This window comes from Mustela lutreola, chromosome 4 (assembly GCF_030435805.1).
Source record: "Mustela lutreola isolate mMusLut2 chromosome 4, mMusLut2.pri, whole genome shotgun sequence".
Classification (NCBI taxonomy): domain Eukaryota; kingdom Metazoa; phylum Chordata; class Mammalia; order Carnivora; family Mustelidae; genus Mustela; species Mustela lutreola.
Window position 1 is genome coordinate 116,069,668 of NC_081293.1, and position 19,998 is coordinate 116,089,665.

At 39.1% G+C, this 19,998-nt stretch overlaps 1 protein-coding gene across 3 annotated transcripts in view; it reads left to right on the forward strand.

Annotated features, from left to right (window-relative positions):
- The window catches only part of RELN (reelin), a 501,731-nt gene that overhangs the window by 370,712 nt on the left and 111,021 nt on the right, over positions 1-19,998 (forward strand). For all 3 annotated transcript variants that reach the window (XM_059170891.1, XM_059170889.1, XM_059170890.1), the window contains exons 23-26: positions 6,134-6,271; positions 7,226-7,412; positions 13,851-14,056; positions 19,440-19,611. In XM_059170891.1, coding sequence (XP_059026874.1) covers positions 6,134-6,271; positions 7,226-7,412; positions 13,851-14,056; positions 19,440-19,611 — 703 coding nt within the window. The remainder of the gene's footprint in view (positions 1-6,133; positions 6,272-7,225; positions 7,413-13,850; positions 14,057-19,439; positions 19,612-19,998) is intronic.

Here is a 19,998-nt window from a genome sequence, read left to right on the forward strand (position 1 = left end):
TGGCAACCAGCAGGCTGTTCTTTGTGTTCGTTGGTCTGATTCTGATTTTTGGTGGTTTATTCCATTTTTTGTATTTTATTTTATTTTTTACGATTTTATTTATTTATTTGAGAGAAAGAGCACAAGCAGCAGGAGCAGGAGAAGGAGAAGCAGACTCTCTGCTGAGCTGGGAGCCCCTTGTGGGCACTCAATCCCAGGACCTGAGCAGATGGTTAACCGACTGAGTCACCTAGAGCCCCAGTTTTGTATTTTCGATTCCGTATATGAGTGAAATTGTGTAGTATTTGTCTTTCTCAGTCTGACTTAATTCACTTAACATAATACCCTCTATGTCCCAGCTTTTTCTGACCTCCCTTTCTGCCCCAACTCAATGACCTGTTCCTTTAGGTTTGGCATATGTAGAAAGGAAGGATACAGGAATCCAAACATCTCCTATGTCAAGACAATTTGGATTTCAAGGCTGTTTTCTCACTGGAAAGCCCTACTTTTTATTTTAAAAGCTTAATACACACTTTTTTTTTTCCTATTCACATTCTCTCAATAACCATAAAAATCATCCCCCAGGAAGCTAAAGCCTCAGTAATTAGGGAGAAATTTAAATATTTGATAATATAGGAGAGCAAAACACCTTTTTTTCCCCTTAATATTACATAATTTTGTGTTAGATTCATTGTGGGTGCCTTGTGAGGACAAGATTGTGGGAGAAAGGGTGAAGACAGGGAGTCTGTTAAAAGTTTCCAGGAGTTTGACTTTTAGGTGGCTTGGAGCATGACTGTAGCAGACAAGACAGGAGCCATCATTGTGAAATATATTTGAATCAAATAGGACTTGCTGATGCACTAGATGGGAGTTGTGGTAAGAAAGTAAGAGTCAAAACCAGTTTGTAAGTCTGAGACCTAGGGAAATTGCTGGATAGTGATAGATACCACTGACCGAGGTGGGGAAGCCTGGAGAAGGAGTGGATTGGGGGCAGAAAATGAAGTGTTCTGCAAGGGATGTGGGGTTTGAGGGTACTTTTCTATCCAAGCAGAAATGCCAAGAAGCCAACTGGACTTACACATCCAGAGCTCAGAAAAGAGGTTTGGGTTGAAAATTAAATACTATGAGTACTGTTTGAAGTCCTGGGACAGGATAAGCTTACCCAAGAAAGAACCTTGGACTAGAAATCAGAAGGCCCAAGCTCTCAGTCTTTCCTTACCAATGATTAATTAATTATATTATTTTAACCATTCGAACCCCCTCAAGTCTGATTTCTTAGGAGTAGAATGAAGAAATTTAATTAGGTGATCTTAAAAGTCCCTTTCAGTTCAAGAATTCTAAGATTCTGTAATGTGGGTAGTAGAAAAAGCATGAAAGAGACAAGAATTATATTTTTCTGTGCCATCAGCCTTCCAAGAGCCCTTTTGTAAAGAGAAAATTACTAAATAAAGCCTTCTTCGATTATTTTTCATGGAAGTTGGGCTCTGTACAAAAACAATTGGTTAGATAACAACCTTGAGTTATTATTGTACATCCTTTAGTTGGAGACTGAATTACTGAATTATAGAAGAATGCCTCCTTGATTATTTTTAAGGATTCATCATTATGTCAGTTGGAACAAAATGCTTAAAATTTGATTTCCACAGATTTTTTTTTATATCCAACTGTGAGCCACTTCCTGGATACTCTGTTAATGCTTTGTATAACAAGTTGCTACTTTCTCCAGCATCCTAGTTTTTTATGTCTACTGCTGGGAATATAATCAAGATTTATATTTAATTTCAATGATATTCCAAGCATAGCAATCACGATTATAAAAAAGCAACAGATCAAACAATCGAAAGTAGTCATACTTGCTTTAAGACTACTGTGGTTTTTTCTTTATGTTTATTTCACCATTAAGTGTATCACCCTCATGATTTAAAAATGTTGATTTTTCTTTATTGACATTTGGGGTATAATTTCAAAATTATGATGGTAAGGTCATCTTGATAGTATATCTTAGAGATGTCTTTCCCTCCTCAGAAATGTTATGAACTATTATTCTTGTCTTATTAAAGATTTTATTTATTTGAGAGAGAGATAGAGTGCACACAATAGAGCAGCAGTGGGGAGAGGGGCAAGGGAGAAAGAGAGGGAGAAGTAGATTCCCTACTGAGCAGGGAGCCCGGTGTGGGCTTGATCCCAGGACCCTGAAATCATGACCTGAGCTGAAGTCAGATGCTTAACCACCTGAGCCACCCAGACGCCACTAAACTATTCTTCTTTATTAGTGGAATTTAGGCAGTATCCAAAAAATATTATCCTTTATCAAAAAAAGAAAAACACCTCACCTTTGCCTGTTATTTCACATTTAGATTGTATCTTGCATTATTATTTCCTAGCTTACAAGATAGTAGCACTAAGTTCAAAGTTTTAGTATAGTCAGAAAAGATCAATTCTCATCAATGTTTATTCAGCACTTGAGAAGAAATCTATTGGACCCATAAACACTTCAGTTCCAACACTACCTGCCCCATGTTGGGTATTCATTCAATGTTGAGTCATTGAGTAAAGTTTTAATTCAGGATGCCTCAATGTCTACTACATTATTCCTGCAATCTAACTGAACTCTGCTTTTCCAAATTTTTTTCCAATGCCCTGGGTAAAGAGAGTAAAAATATTTTTTAAAAACAAACCCAATAAGATAATTTCTTTTAACATTCCTGCTAATACTTAAACTAAACGTGATTGTTATATATTTTTTAAAAATAGCATTTATCTGGTTATTTTCATTGGTTTGGGATTTCTAATGCTTTTTAAAAGCTCTGCTGTAAAGATAAAGTGCATTTAGTGTTCCTGGCATTCTTGATCATTTTATTTATTATCATCATTTCAAATTTTTGCAAAAGCATGTTTCTCTCAAGCATCGGGGAAAAGGGAGTGCAGTTTAGTTTGAAACAGTATTCCTTCTGGCAAATCTTCGTTCTGCTGCTTTGATTCACACATACACAACTCTAAATTGTATACACACGAGCAAATGTGGTCCCCACATTACCAAAGATCTGTTAACTTTGGAAAATATGCTAGATAGGACAACTTAGAGTAGGAGTACTGAATATATATACACCTGCTTGGAGAAATTATATTGCATATGAACTGAACATTTGTTACCCAATGAAAATTAATTTTGTTTTTATGAGAGGCATTTACATAAGAACAGGGCCTAATGAGACCCAAACAGATGTCAGTTGCTGACTTCAAAAACAAATCTACACCTAATGGCTGAATGAGTTTCAGAATAATTGGGTAAATGTGATTACAGTAACTCTGAAGGTGGAAAATACAATTTGGTCTGCCTTCATTTACCGCAATTCCTCAGCTTTGATACCTTGATACCTAACTATCAAGAGATGACTGGATGCTATTTTAATTCAGTCTAGAAGTTTATATGGGGCAAAAAATCAAATAAAGACAAGACTGACAAGTTTTGTTGCTTTGGGAAATCCACAGAGTTTGGGTTTGAAATGCTAGTCAACTTCATCTCATGATCCACATAACAGTGGTCTCACTTTCAGACCCAGTCCAAGGTGCTCAAGATTTTCCTTCTAAGAATGCTTAGATCTGGGCTGGGGGTGGGGGGATTGGCAAATTAAATATTTGTATTGAGGGCAATATTTAGCAGTGACACAGCTGCAAATCAGTGAGATCACACCTTGGGTTCTCATGTGTGACCAGCTGGAGATTGCTCACACAACTAATTTTTTTTTCTCACTAAAAACGAAGCCAATATTCAACCTTTTCTTGCTTCCTTTTCTGTTAATTAACATCAGCACATTAAACTGTGGATTATGATTTTAAACGGAAAAATCCACAGTTTTTCTTCTTAAGGAAATATTCTCTTTTTTGAGAGTTCACAAGATGCATGTAAGGACTAATTTACTTAGTAAAAGAATTTAGAATGTGCTTACTTACATGTGACTGTTCAGAAACATAAATAAACTGGGAAATCTGGGACAGATGTCTGAAACCCTCCAACCCCATTTTAATGTTTGAGATAGCCAAACTTCAAAACAAGGTATGCCATGGTTTCACATAGGCATGTAACTATACAGAAAATAAACCATCACCTCAGTCAGCAGCCACCAGAACAATCACTAAATTTTCTAGCTAGAAGGGATCTTAGAAATCAGTTTGCCCAATCCCTTTATTTGAGAGGTGAGGACCTAGAAAGCCTTAAAGTTTAAATTTCTCACTAAAGGTCACACAGCTGATAAATTGCAGAGCTAGGGTCCAAGGGGTCGAGTCCCCAGACTCCTAGCACATTCTTTACTCCATTACCTACAGAAGGCAGTAACAGGCTGCCCTTTCCTGGCCTGTTCATCCACTCATTGACTCATTTTTTTTTCACAGTCTCTTTCAGTATACCTACTTTATTCTGTTCCTGTGCAAATAGTTGAGACCAAAGATAACCTTGTCCCTAGAAAAGCCCACAGTCTAGACATTTGTGGCCTCAGACTTGACTCAGATTATCCTGACAAAATATGGTCATCTTTCCTTGCTTGATGCTAATGTATCAAATTTAATTTGCTGCTTCTCTCTAGGGCTCCATGCTCTAAAACAACATACCTACTTTTATCGTTGGATCTTCTACAAACCGTTTCTTAATGGGACTATGAAAATTGTGATGGCTATTCGATTTCAGATATAAACTATTATCATAGAGGAGGTGTATCTGTGTCTTGGATGTATCATGACAGGCACTGATATGCAGCAAATCGGTGTCTATTGGATGCATCTCAGCGAGTCCTGGAATTATCCTGCTAGGAATGAAAGTGCAACTTATTAGCCACAGATCATTGGCAAAATAAACAATAAAGGCTTAGTCTGGATTTTAACAATCTGTTACATACTTAGGGAGTATTTAATATGTGCGTAATTGATGCAGTAGACATTAAGGGATCATTCAGAGCATTCAAGATCAAGTGTATGTGTAGATAGTGTGCTTAGGGAGGGTTTAATCCATGGAATGGGGCATGCACATTAATTCTGCAAATCCTTTTTGATTTCTTTTGTTTTGCACTTTGACCAAAAAGAACACATCACACTCTCTGAAAATTTCTAGAGGCAAAAAATCTGATGGGAACTGAAAAGAATTTTTTGTGACTGTCAGTGGATGGAAACTTTCTTGACGTTGTTCCCAAAATACCCTCTTCTCTAGACTTTCTGTCTGGTTTAGAGGAATGGAGGTCCCAAGTGTTTCTTTATGTGTAATGGACAGTTTAACTTTTTATTTCCACTTAACAACAGTTTGTCCATGAAATCTACCCAAGTTAATGTGTCTGAAATGATCCACAGAATTTAGCACCCAGATGTTCTTACTTCTGGAACATGTTTTTCTTATAGCACATTGTAACATGTCCCTCAATCCCAAAACAATACCCCCAAACAAAACTTTTGTTTGATATTGAGAGCTCACTGGACGTTTCCAATTTCCAATTTCAATAATTTCCAATTATCAAAAGAAATTTTATTACTATAACTAAAACCTCAGATTTTCCTCTGTGGAAGAGAGGCTCTTTTGTATGTACCTTTTAAAAAAATTATTATTCTTTCTTGCTTCATTTCTTTTCCTGGCATCAAATCTCTGTGTAACAACAAAATCTGATATTTTGTTTTTCTCCAAAATATAACAAATTAAATTAAGATAGAGGTATATATCTAAGCCCCATGTTTCTTTTTAACTTGTCATCATTGAATTGTTGACAGACTTTCAACCACCACAGAAAAATTATTGGCAGCTAAATGCAAGTTCCAGAAAGTTCGTCATCTGAAAGAGTCTGAACTCTGAAATTCTTTGTGTCCATTAAAGTACTGTTTTCGGGGCCCCTGGGTGGCTCAGTTGTTAAGCATCTGTCTTGGGCTGGGGTTCTGGGATGGAGACCCTCATCCAGCTCTCTGCTTGGTGGGAAGCCTGCTTCTCTCTCTCCCCCACCACTCCCCCTGCTTGTGTTCCCTCTCTTGCTGTGTGTCTGTCAAATCAATAAAATCTTTAAATATATATATAGTATATCGTATATTGACAATAGTATGTTGAATATATACATATATGTGTATATATACATATATATATAACTGTATATATATTATTCTCACTCCCGTCCCTTGTTTATAGGTCCAGTGCCACCCGCTTCCGCTGGAGTCAGACCTATTACACAGCCCAAGACGAGTGGGCTTTGGACAGCATTTACATTGGTCAGCAGTGTCCCAACATGTGCAGTGGGCACGGCTCATGTGACCACGGCGTGTGCAGGTACACACACGGCCACCTGTGATCAACTGTCTGCTTCTCGCGGTTTGTGTTCAGAGGGATGACACAGCAGTTGTCATCAGAGCGGTAGGGACAGACTGATAAATAATGAAGGAGGCGAAAGGACACAATCCTTCTTTCTGTTCTTATTTTAGGTGTAAAAGGTGCTGTTACATTTTAAGTGTAGTGTGAAGCCAGATATCCTACCCTTCAAAACCGCACCTCAAGACGAGGCCTCCTGAGTTTACATCCCAGAGTTAATTAATTTACCCCAAAGTCGTCTTTGGGGTTTAAAAGGGCCTTGCTATTGTTTGCCTTCCGTTCCCCTGACAGTCTTAAAACACGAGTCAGAGCCCTGCTGCGTGCTGTCCTGTGCCGCGTGGCCAGAAGCTGAAGGCTGTAGGCAGGGGAAGGCGGTGATCGTCGCTAATGGGGATGAGAAAGGAACACACTTTAATACTTAGACTCTAAAAGAGATGTAATTTAATCAGAAAGAGCCATAAAACATGGCTGTCGAACGAGCAAACACTTCCACGTGACTTTCAAGACCTACAGGAAGATCCCACTCTTTTTGCCCCGCCCCGCCCCACCCCGCCCCACCCCGCCCCACCCCGCCCCACCCCAGCCGCCGAAACACCCCCACACGCATACGCGTGCACGCACACACACATACGCACATACGCACATATCCACGTCCTTAATTACTCCTTGATGCCTCCATTCTGCTGTTACAGCACCGTTTCTTTCAAGAAAGGATTCTGTCCTTTTTTTCTTCTCAGTGTCCAAAACTGAAGGTCATTCCGACCTGCCAACACAGACTGACTTTGTCGAGAAAAATCTCGTGTGAATGCTAAGGTCTGAGTTAAAGTGAGACATGGGAAACATCGCAGGAGCGTGGCCGTGGCATTCCCAGAAAAGAGGCTGTGACTTGCTTACGTGGCCTTTCCTCTCTCCTAGGTGTGACCAGGGATACCAAGGCACAGAATGCCACCCAGAAGCTGCTCTTCCTTCCACGATCATGTCAGATTTTGAGAACCAGAATGGTTGGGAGTCTGACTGGCAAGAAGTCATTGGGGGAGAAATTGTAAAGCCAGAACAAGGATGTGGGGTCATCTCTTCTGGATCATCTCTGTATTTCAGCAAGGTAGAAGCTGGGGGTGGGGGGTGAGTGATGACTAAGGTCTGACTTAGCTCTGGGAATATGTGATCCGCGCAATGTCTATTTCCATTTGTGAGTGTTTATGAAGCAGCCTGAACTCAGAAGGTACAAACGTGGGTCGGTTTTATGTTTCCCCACACTGCTTGCTTTTAAATTCCTTTGTCTGACCTTATCCCTGAACTACATTTGGGAAACTCTTGTAGTTGGGTGATTGTTTTGGGTTACTGCAAATCCAGGTTAGGGCAGTTGAAAATTCCTGCCCTTCTTGTCCCTGATTTAAACCTCCTTGCCTTCCTCTCCTGCCATGCCAGCAGGGCTTATGTCTTGAGAGTCTTTGAGTGGGACAGGGACTCCGGGTCTTCTAGCCCTGGCATTGGAGGGTGCATGAGCATGTGGCCTGGGGGCAAGGGGTGAGTGGTGGTGGTGAAGGCGAAGCCTCAACTTTAAGAGTATCAAGTTCCTGTGGCCCGGAGAGTTAGTTTGGTGGTGCATATTCCTTACATGACGTCTGCCTTGGACAAATTAAAAAAGTTTTTTAAAGGCTTAACTTAGTCATCCTAACATCAGGCAACATGCCCATGTTAATTTAACCTCTCCAATTCTGCATTCACCTTTCGCATAAAACAAAAAACAAAAACAAAAAATAAACAAGTCATGTGTTCTACACTTAAAAATTATTTTGCTGACTGGGAGAAGGTAGCAAGGAGATGCTGTATCAGCCTTACGTGGTGCTAATGCTGTATCAGATGCTACTACAGCCTTAAAACGAAGTTGGTGTCTCTTTGGACTTTAAAATTGTTCCTATGCAGCTTATTTTATTTTTGTTTAATCAAATAAACAAGAGGGTTTTTCCATGGGGGGAAAAAAAAAAGAGTAGCAAGTTCCTGCCGCAATCTGATTCTGCCACTCCCTAGCCCACTCAGACTATTGTAACAAGAATACCGAGATTTGGTGGCTTAAATAGAATTTTTTTTTTCTCACAGTTCTGGAAGGTGTGAAGTTCAATATTAAGGCACCAGTAGATTCAGTGTTTGGTGAGGGCCTGCTTCCTGGTTTACAGATAGCCATCTTCTCATTGTATCCTCACTTGTGGTGGAGAGAGCACAGAGAGAAAAAGCAGACTATCTTGTGTCTCTTATTAGGGCACTAATACCATGGTAAGGGTTCCACCCTCATAACCGACTAACCTAATAACCTGATAAAGGCTCCATGCCCTAATGCCATCTCTTTAGGCTTTCTTTTAGGCTTTCAACATACAGATTTGGGGGCACACAGACAGGAAGTCTGTACAGAGACAGTGTAGAAGTTTTTCTTGAGGTGTTCATCTTCACTAGGGACAGCACCACGTTGGGCAGACAGGTCAGTAGACACCCCCAAGGGACTATGGTGCCACCTAGAATCTCTAAGACTGATTTTCTTGGAACACCCCCAACCCCTGTTGCTTGGTTAGCAATGGGGAGGGGCAAACCACCTTTCTCCTCCCTTGCTACCATCTAGGCAGAACATTATTTTCTTTCTCCCTCCTCCAGTTCATCTCTTTAGTCCTCAAAAGGACTAGAGCAGGAGCAGGTCCAGTTCTCCAACCTGAGCTGCATATCTAACCCTACTTATTAGCAGCTCTCTTTAGAATGTAAGGTGCTTAAAACCACTTCTTTCCAGCAGGGACTATAGCCACCAGTTCTAGGACAACTGGAAATGTCCCAGTCTACATCACCTAACAAATACGCAGGTGTGGGTGATACACTGTAGGGCTCATATGTTGTGGAATCTGGGCAGAAATCCAAAATAAGTTAATTTATGCAAATGCAAAAATAGGTACAGGTTTTGTTTTGATGCAGGTGCAGAACAAAGAATCAGCAGCAAGCAAACAAGGTAGAGAATGACAGAAAATCAGGGATGAATTCTACTTGATGGTATTTCCTATCTATTGACAATGAACATCCATTGGTCATTATTGTTAGCGATAATCGTCCACAAGAGACCAATAGTCATTGCACAGATCAGGATACACTGGGTAATTGTTCAGAAATGGGAAGATTATGTCTCCCATAAGCATCAGTTTTCCAGTATGTACCAAACATCCCAGTAAACATGTATGCATACACACAAATATTTCAAATATGAAAGGTTACATATCAACATGTGTATAACTGTAATTCAAGGTGATTTATGTAGTAAAGCTACCTGAATCTTTACCCAAGCTCCAAAACTTGTTAGCTGGTTCATCTTGCAAATTTATAACATCTTTCTGTACTTTTGTTTTCTCTATTGTAAAGTGGGATTTGGGGAGGATCAGTGGGTTAGAAGGTAAAGAATAAAGAATAGTGTTGGGCATATAGAAATCACTCAGTAAGTGTTAGCTATCACAATTACAGTTTATGAGGATATATTTTAAATTGGTGTCATTAGATATTTCCATGTATATTCCCTGCCGCTAAAAATCAGCATTTCAGGGGCACCTGGGAGGTTCAGTTGGGTAAGTGTCTGTCTTCAGCTCAGGTCATGATCCCAGAGTCCTGGGATCAAGCCCCACATCGGGCTCCCCATTCAGTGAAGAGTCTGCTTCTCCCTCTCCCTCTGCTGCTTTCTCGTTCATGCTCTCACACTCTCTCAAATAAATGAATAAAATCCATTTCAAAAGTAAAATCATTCTTTTCACCTCCTAATCCAGCTTTCTTTCTAAATTTTTATCAAAATATCTGAAGAGCACTTTTTTCCCTTTTTCCTCTTATATCGAGCAGATCTGCCTTAAATTCTAAGTGAGAGAAACTAGCTTAAGCAAAAAAGGAGGGAATTGGTTCATATAATTAAAACACAAGGGAGGGCTTAGATGAAACTGGCCTCAGAGATATCTGGAATCAGAAACTCAAATGCCCACATTACCCTCTCTGTTTTCAGGTCAGTTGTCATTATGAAAGTGGTACTGGGACCACAGAGCTTTCTGAGCAGGCCCATGGAAAAACCTCAGGACCGTTTCTGACTGGCCAATCACAGTGTCCTGGGGAATGGCGTACTCTGGGTGGCATAGCCAGGGAGGTGTGGGATACAGGGTTTGGCACCCCCCCACCCGCGGGGACACTGTGCATATCCACCACCTTTTGCAAACCACCCTAAACCTAAAATGTGTTCCATCCTATCCCTCTTCTATCACAGACATTGCCCTAACTATACAACTTACTTTCTTTTTTGAAACATCAGACCTCTCATCCAAACAGAAATCTCTCCTCTACATCCCAGGTTTTGCCAATTTCCCTGCCTTTGTTTAATCTCCATTGCCTACAGTGATGCCTTCCACCAGCTCTGTTTCTCTATCAACCTGGTAGCGTTTGGCTCAAATCCTGCTGCTCCATGGAGCTTTTTGGGACTATGGCAAACTATACTGAGCTCCCTGTTCTTTGAATTCCTCCCTCATCGGTGTTCTATACATACATCGATCATGTTTTTATTTTTATTCTCATAGGACCCAGCTAGATGCTGAGTCCTACTGACTGACTGAATGCTAGATAAGATGTTCAGCTCAGAAAAGCATGCCACATGGTAGGCATTTACAAATCAGTAAGTACCTCTGAGACAGAATAGATTGGGGATTTGATACATGATAGTATGACAAAGTGGGACTCTACAAGGAACAGACTTTGGTCTGTAGCCCTGTCTGTCATTATTGTCACTGCACATGCTTGTGAACTCTCCTTTCAAGTCTGTAGCTATCGTGGCTGGTGTGATAGGCACTCAATAATTATTACCGAAGAAAGGAATGAATGAACGAATGAAAGAAAGTGAGAAAACAAGAGGTTCTAAAGAAATGGTTATTTTCAAACAAATATAGTAGAATCATTTTTCTAGTAGATTTTGAATAAAGAAGATTTTAATAAGCAAAAGGTTAAAGTTTCATGAAATGTTTTAGAGGTCATTTTATAAAGTCTCTAGATTCTGAAGTTGTTCCTTTGAATGTGTTTTATTTTATCTAAACCCTGAAAGCAGTGAGACATTTTGACCTAGAATGTTGGGGGGAAGTAGGAGAGTATTTTTGACATTCCAAGAGCAGAGAGATCTATAAGGAATTACTCCAACACACATGTGTGCCCATTACGCATGTATACAGATCCACATGTACACACGTAAGCACATTGATCATAGTAGAAGAGAGAAACTGCCAAGCATGTGTTACATCACATTCTAAATTCTGACAAAAAGTTTGCCATGTGCCATTTCCTTTTTCTTTTTTATCTCCCTGTAAAACAGTGTTCAGCATTTCAGGTCACTAAACAAAAGAAAATGATTTGTGTTCTTCTCTGGGAAAAAACATCTTCAGTGCCAAACTAAGCATTTGTGTGATATTTTCCACTTACAAAAATCCCACAAAACACTTTAAAAACCTTTGTAGACCGACACCATAGTCTCCTGGAAAAACAACACTGCTCTGTGATTTTCACAATAGACCAATCATTCCAACCAGCTAATTGTGATAATTGGATTTTTATAATTCTCCTCACCCTACATCTTTATCCTTCTGGCTCATTTCCACATGCCAAATTTTTCATAGAAGTCTGCTGGATTAGAATTAACTAGCTAGGTTCTGTAGGTTTTCTTCTGAAAATCATTCTTTTTTTTTAATTTTTTTTAAAGATTTTATTTATTTATTTGACAGAGAGAGATCACAAGTAGGCAGAGAGGCAGGCAGAGAGAGAGAGAGAGGAGGAAGCAGGCTCCCCGCTGAGCAGAGAGCCCGACGCAGGACTCGATCCCAGGACCCTGAGATCATGACCTGAGCCGAAGGCAGCGGCCTAACCCACTGAGCCACCCAGGCGCCCCTGAAAATCATTCTTCCTGTAATGATCCTGAGGCATGAAAATTCTAGACCAGATTATAATAACCTCTGAGGTGTTTCTTGCTTATAATATCTCAAATCAAGAAAAAGAAAAATTAAAAGTGCACCTAGCACATTGAAAATCTATATTACTTATAAGCTTTTCTCAAATATATTCTTAAGGGCACCTGGGTGGCTCAGTCAGTTAAGCGTCTGCCTTTGGCTCAGGTCATAATCCTGGAGTCCTGGGATCGAGTCCTGGGATCGGATCTGCTTCTCCCTCTCACCTTTCCCCTCTCATGCTCTCTCTCTCTCTCTCTCAAATAAATAAAATCTTTAAAAAAAAAAAAATACACTTAAGATTGAGAGTTCCAAAGAATAAGTTCCTGTCTCAGGATTAACTTAAGTTCTCATTTTACTGGCCCCCTCGTTTATTTTGGAATCTCTTAATTGGCTTTAGATTTATCAGTAACAGTGTACTGTTTTAATTATCCCCAAGTATTTCCCCCTGTGACTTCTAATAACTGAAACCCTTTCTTAATTAACTTAATGGATTAGAGTAGGGTTTAAATTATAAGCATGAGAGGTGTTTTTCTCTATACTGTGTATCCTATCTCCATTTTTCTTCCTGACTTTTAAATTGAACTCCTTGGGAGCTCTCCAAAACCCATTCGGTGCAGCCTGTGGATTAGCTTTGGCATATCTGTTTGGGCATTGGAATCTCATGAGCAAACCTTTTTCCCGTCCCATTAGCATGAACCCATTTACTCACAACAGGGCTGTGACATGTAGGGGACACATGGAGCAGAGGAAGCAACTTGCTGAATTTGAGGAAATTTTTCACATTTTTAAAACACAAAGACCATTTCATAGTCACAAAAACTTATTGAAATGATCCCTCCCAACCTCTCTGATTCCAAGAAAGAACCAGAGAGACCAGTAGCTTGAGTACTCTTGTCTTTTCATCAGGAAGTTCCTATTTTTCCAGTTTCACTTTAATTCCCAAGGAGGAAGAGGGTCGGGTGTATCCGTGGAGAGGATGTTTCCTCAGCAATGCCACGTGCTAGGCAAATTACATGTGACGTGTATTTCATCTAATTGTTGCAGCACCCTATAAGGAAGGTGTTATTACCCATATTGTATCATTGAGGGGGAAAAAAGCTCAGAAAGTCACACAACTAGTGAAGAGCATGAATAATTGGCTGAAATTCCAACCCAACTCCAACTGATTTCAAAGTAGATGATCTTTCTTCTCTGCTACTCTGCCTGGAGGAGATTTACAAAGCAAATAGAGGGAGTGTTTTAATTAAAATTAATTTTGCCTTATTTTTAAAGACTTTTGAATACTCTTCCTATGATTAGCAGTTCCCAAGGGTCTCATAACCAAGTCTGGAAGTCAATGATGCAGAGACTAATCAAACATAGGCAGGAACAGTTACCATAACCATAACCAGAGCAAAGGATTAAATGGTGTGACTCGTGCCTCTAAACATTAAGTGGGAACAAAATCATCTCCCCAGAGTACTAGGATGTTTGTATGATCTTGAAACTGAAACAGCAAAATGCCAAAGAGCTCCCAGATGATTGACTCTGTGATTTTTCCATCTTTTGGGAAGGCTGGAAAAAGACAGCTGGTAAGCTGGGATCTGGATACATCTTGGGTGGACTTTGTCCAGTTCTACATTCAGATTGGTGGAGAGAGTGCTGCGTGCAACAAGCCAGACAGCAGAGAGGAGGGTGTCCTACTCCAGTACAGCAACAATGGGGGCATCCAGTGGCACCTGCTGGCAGAGATGTACTTCTCAGACTTCAGCAAACCCAGGTAACTGCCCCGGATGGCCTCCTGGTGGTTCCCAGGAAGGGTAAAGAGTACGTTTTTGTTGCACTGTTTCTAAAATGTCGCTAACTCTTACAAAAGGAGACACCGTATCGAAAACTGATGATGGGTACTATATGTCGGCTAACTGAACTTAGTACAAAAATGAAAATTAAAAAATAAGTAAATAAAAGAAAAAAAAATTTTTTAAAGAAAGTAGACAAATTCATAAGTGCCTGACATAAATAATGGCCCAGCAGATAAAAATTTCATTAAAGGGACTCCTGGGTGGCTCAGTCACTGGGCGTCTGCCTTCGGCTCAGATCATGATCCCAGGGTCCTGGGATCAAGCTCCCTGTTCAGCAGGAGACCTGCTTCTCCCTCTCCCACTCCCCCTGCTTGTGTTCACTCTCTCACTGTGCCCCTCTCTGTCAAATTAATAAATAAATAAAATCTTTAAAATTTTTTTTCATTTAATTTGTTTCTGGACAAAAAGCCCTTGTTTTTATGGCTGTATTCTTTAAAGAACTTAAGAAAAATCATGACTAGGGGAAAAATAGAACAGTTGACCAGTTTTACTACAGAAAATTAAAAAATAAGTAAATAAAAGAAAAACTCACTTTTCCCATTTGCAGGTTTTTTAAATATACACATACCATATATTATACATATAAAGTTATTTGTATAGGGGCGCCTGGGTGGCTCAGTGGGTTAAAGCCTCTGCCTTCGGCTCAGGTTATGATCCCAGGATCCTGGGATGGAGCCCCACATCAGGCTCTCTGCTCGGCAGGGAGCCTGCTTCTTCATCTCTCTCTCTGCCTACTTGTGATCTCTATCTGTCAAATTAAATAAATAAAAACTTTTAAAAAAAAAGTTATTTGTATATAGTAAACTATTGTAAAATTAAATATGTATTAAATATAAATTTATATAATGTATGAAAATAAAAACATGTAAAAATATGTTTAAAGCAACATTATTTTTATATATAGAATATAAACATACATCTGTATATTACTACATAAATATATGTTTTCATTGGTTAGATTTAACAGCAAGATAGATTTTTTTTCTTTCTTTCTTTTTTTTATTTTTAAGATTTTATTTATTTATTTGAGAGAAAGACAGAGAGAGCTGAGTGAGGAAAAGGTCAGAGAGAGAAGCAGACTCCCTGTGGAGCTGGGAGCCCCATGCGGGACTCAATCCTGAGACTTCGGGATCATGACCTGAGCCAAAGGCAGTCGTCCAACTAACTGAGCCACCCAGGAGTCCCAGCAAGATAGATTTTATTTAAAGTTTTCATATAGCGCTAGAGCTAATGGTAAACAAAATATCTGTGGGGCTCAGATTTTTCTAAAATTTTTTATTGGCTCATCCCTACCTTCATTTTCATGGATGAAGAATATATGTAATAAATAAAAACAATGACAGTTAAGGAGTTTAGGAAAATGCCTCATGTTTAATACTAATACCTATACCAGGCAATCACGATATTTTTCTATATTTAAATTTAGTTATTTTACAAATATGTAGCATTTTGAAATTCAACATTTGTACTTTATATTTTATATGTCATTAAAATCTATTCACAGATATCACTTTTAGAGTATTCTGTTTTATAATCTTTGTATTTGCACCTCAACATAAAGAGAGCAACTTTTCTTTTTTTTTTTAAGGTTTTATTTATTTAACACAAAGAGAGAGATCACAAGTAGGCAGAGCAGCAGGCAGAGGAAGAGAGAGAAGCAGGCTCCCCACTGAGCAGAGAGTCCAATGTGGGGTTCAATCCCAGAACCCTGAGATCATGAGCGGAGTCAAAGGCAGATGCTTAATGACTGAGCCACGCAGGCATCCCCAGAATCTTTCTTTATATGTTGACCATCAACTGTGTCAAGTCTTGTTTTGCATTTTACAACTGAACCTTGTTTTACTGAAGAAAAAATATTATCAAAGATTATATACATCCAGTTCTTACAGATTAAATATATTTGAACATACTGTGTAACATATAGCTCTTTTGCACCTGGAAGGTTCCTAAGTTTGTTGTTTTAAAACACTGAGTCATTTAAAGGTGACATAACTTTTCATTATATAACATAAGTGAACATGTAGACAGCTAACAAAAAGCTTTTCTTCTAAGGGACACGGAGAGAGGCAGAAACCAGAAGGGAGGAAACTAGGAAAAACGAGAGCCATAACCTCTAGGGAGAATGTCAGAAACAGTATTTGTGAGACAGAACCAGGTGAGATTTCTCCTAGGACAGGACAAAGGGAATTGATAATGGTGCCAAACTAGTTTAAACAACAATTTAAAATAATTCAAATTATTTTTTCCAAACATTGTCATGGTCGATTGGGAAGTTAGTCAACATTCAGTAAAGTGACTAGATTACTGTAGAGACTAACAAAACTTCAATAGTTTCTTCAAACTTCCGAAATATTCAACTTTTATTTATGGAAATTTTTCTTTAGAGCCAAAATATTTCACCACATTCTCAAAGATTTCTGTGACACTAAAATGGCGGGGAAATTTTGAGTTGGGGGATATCAGAAAAAGACCCCATTTATGGTGACAAATAAATATAAGGAAGAACTTTAACCAACAGTACTGAACATCTCTTTAAAGAAGAACTACAAAACTTCCCTCGTAGATATAAAGGAAAACAAATAAATGGAAAATAATACAACATTTCTGGATAGGAAAGCTAAATATTGTGATATGAAGATATCTCTTAATTTTTATCTCATGCAATTCCAATGAAAATCTTAGTGATATGTTTTGGGGAACTTTAGATCTAGAAATATAAACTGGCAAAAATAGCTTGAACTTTTGGGAAGGAAAAAAAAAAAAACAGAGAAAACCCCTACATGATATTAAAACACACACTATATAACCAAAATAATTTAAATAGTGCATGGATAGACAGAGCAAATAATGTAGCCAAATGCATGACCTAGAAGTCAACTCACATATATGTAAAAAAAAAAAATGTATATTAAAACGAGACTAAGAACTATCAATGAAAAATTGTTATTCAATCAAGTGGTGTTAGAAAAAAATGGTAGGCTTTTGGGGAAAATTATCTTTTTAGCTCATTACCTGACCCCATCAAAAACTGTTTAAGACGGGTTGAAGACTTAAACATTTGGGTGAGTATGTGATCTTAGAAAGAGATTTAAACTTCCTAAACACAAATTCAATAGAAGAATTAACAGAGGAAAGGGCTGCTCATATAGAAATATACTATCTGCAGACGTAAAACTACATACACACATAACATGTCTCTGTCAAAGAAAACAGAAAACAGTGAAAGAAAAAAAAACAGACGATACTTGCCACTGATAATGAGCAACAGAGGGCTGGTGTTCCTGGGAAGAGCTTAAAAAATGGGTAAAAGAAATGAGTTGATGTTCCAAAAGAGGAAGCCTAGAGGTTTAATAAAATATGAATAATAGCTAAACTCTGTTGCACTAAAAGAGAGACCATTTTTCAACAGTCTGGTGGTCATTTCTCAATGATTACACCAGTGTTGTCTACACACAGAGCAGCAGGACAGGTCCTCTCCTGTGTTTCTGCAAACGGTAGGACTCTTCCAGGAAGAAATTTGGAAAAAGCAAGAGCCTTAACCATAACTAGTTCATTCACTCTGATACTTCCATTTCTAGGAATCTTCCCTAAAGAAATGAACTGAGAAGGGCTCCTGGGTGGCTTGGTCATTAAGCATCTGCCTTCGGCTCAGGTCATGATCCCAGGGTTCTAGGATCAATCCCCGCATCGGGCTTCCTGCTCAGTGGGGAGTCTGCTTCTCCCTCTCCCACTCCCCCTGCTTGTGTTCCCTCTCTTGCTATCTCTCTCTCAAATAAGTAAATAAAATCTTTAAAAAACAAAAAGAAAGAAAGAAACTGAGGTGTAGGTAAAGCTTTATGCATAATGATTTTCATTACAGGGGCACCTGGGTGGCTCAGCGCGTCAAGCTTCTCCCCTTGGCCCAGGTCACGACCTCAGGGTCATGGAATCGAGCCCCGTATCAGGCTCTCTGCCCCTCTCTTCTGCCTGCCTTTCTCTGCCTACTTGTGATCTCTCTCTGTCAAATAAATCAATAAAATCTTTAGAAAAAAAAAAGATTTTCATTACAGAATTGTTTATAACAGGGAAAAGTAAAATAGACAATAGTATGTCTGTGTCATGAAAATATATAGACAGTAAAATAACCTTAAAAAATAATTAGGGATGCCTGGGGGCTCAGTCAGTTAAGCGTCTGCCTTTGCCTCTGGCCATGATCCCAGAGTCCTGGGATCAAGTCCAGCATTGGGCTCCCTGCTCAGCAGAGTCTGCTTCTCCCTCTTCTTCTACTCCTCCTCCTTCTTGTGCACCCTTGCTCTCTCTCTCTCTCTCTCTGTGACAAATAAAATCATAAAAAAAAGAAATATACTGACATGAAAATGTGTTTATGATATAATATGAAATTTTAAACTAAAATAAAAAACATTTTTTACATATATCTCACCTTTGTAAAAGATTACATGCTTTCATGATATATATCAAAACATTAACAGAGGTCAACCCCAGGCAGAAGATTTGGGTGATTTTCTGTTTCATTTTTAATTCATATTAACCCACAGTTAGAACTGCTTTGGAAAAAAATTAATGCTATTTTAATGTAAAAACATACAAAGGAACAGTTTCTTCAGGTTTTTCTTAGAAACGTGATACCATGGTAATCAAAAGACTGTTCGTAAATCAAATTTAGTTGAAATATTTGCCTCCAAATTACTCCAAATGGAATAAATATGACAAGGACTAAAGTCACTTAAAACTTTAAATCTCTTGGGGCGCCTGGGTGGCTCAGTGGGTTAAAGCCTCTGCCTTCAGCTCAGGTCATGATCCCAGGGTCCTGGGATCGAGCCCCGCATCGGGCTCTCTGCTTGGCAAGGAGCCTGCTTCCTCCTCTCTCTCTCTCTGCCTGCCTCTCTGCCTACTTGTGATCTCTGTCTGTCAAATAAATAAATAAAATCTTTAAAAAAAAAAAAAAAAACTTTAAATCTCTTGATGTGTCTAAACTTGGAAAATTTGGGGGCCCCTCGGTGGCTCAGATGCTTAAGCATCTGCCTTCACCTCAGGTCACGATCTCACGGTCCTGGGATCGAGCCCCATGTCAGCATCCCTGCTCAGCAGCAGGTCTGCTTCTCTCTCCTGATTCCTTCTCTCACTCTCTCTCCTCTCAAATAAATAAAGACCTTAAAAAAAAAAAAAAAAAGCCAACAACTTTCAAAACGATCCAGAGATCAAACAAAACTAAACTTTCTCTTGTTGCTACTCTTGCTATTTTAAGAGCTGCTAATAATCAGCTTTTCCTTTCCCAGCCATAAATGATTTGCTTTTGTGCAGATTCGTCTACCTGGAGCTCCCAGCGTCTGCTAAGACCCCTTGCACCAGGTTTCGCTGGTGGCAGCCTGTGTTCTCAGGGGAGGGCTACGACCAGTGGGCAGTCGATGACATCATCATCCTGTCAGAGAAGCAAAAGCAGGTCATCCCGATTGTGAACCCAACTTTACCTCAGGTATCTTTCTTATGTCTGAGCTCCAAGAAGACAGGATTGTGAGAGTAGATGGGATTAAAGAACTTCTCACTTCCCCCAGAGATTCAGTGCTTGACCCTTGAATCTAAGTTTTATAAGTAAACTAAATTTTCAGTGTCTGTACTTTTCTGGTTTGCTCTTAATTGTTCTGTTATCCCTCTATGCTGCCAGTTCACAGATTATATAGATAAATAGATAGATAAATAGAAAGAAAGAAAGGGAGGGAGGGAGGGAGTGAAAGCCTAGAAAGTCTGGCCAAGACATCAACCATGATTATTACTGTGTTTATAAAATTAGATACACAGTGACATAGTATTTTCAGTTGTTAAATCATCAGGGAAAAAGGTCTGTGGCAGTAAAAAATAATAA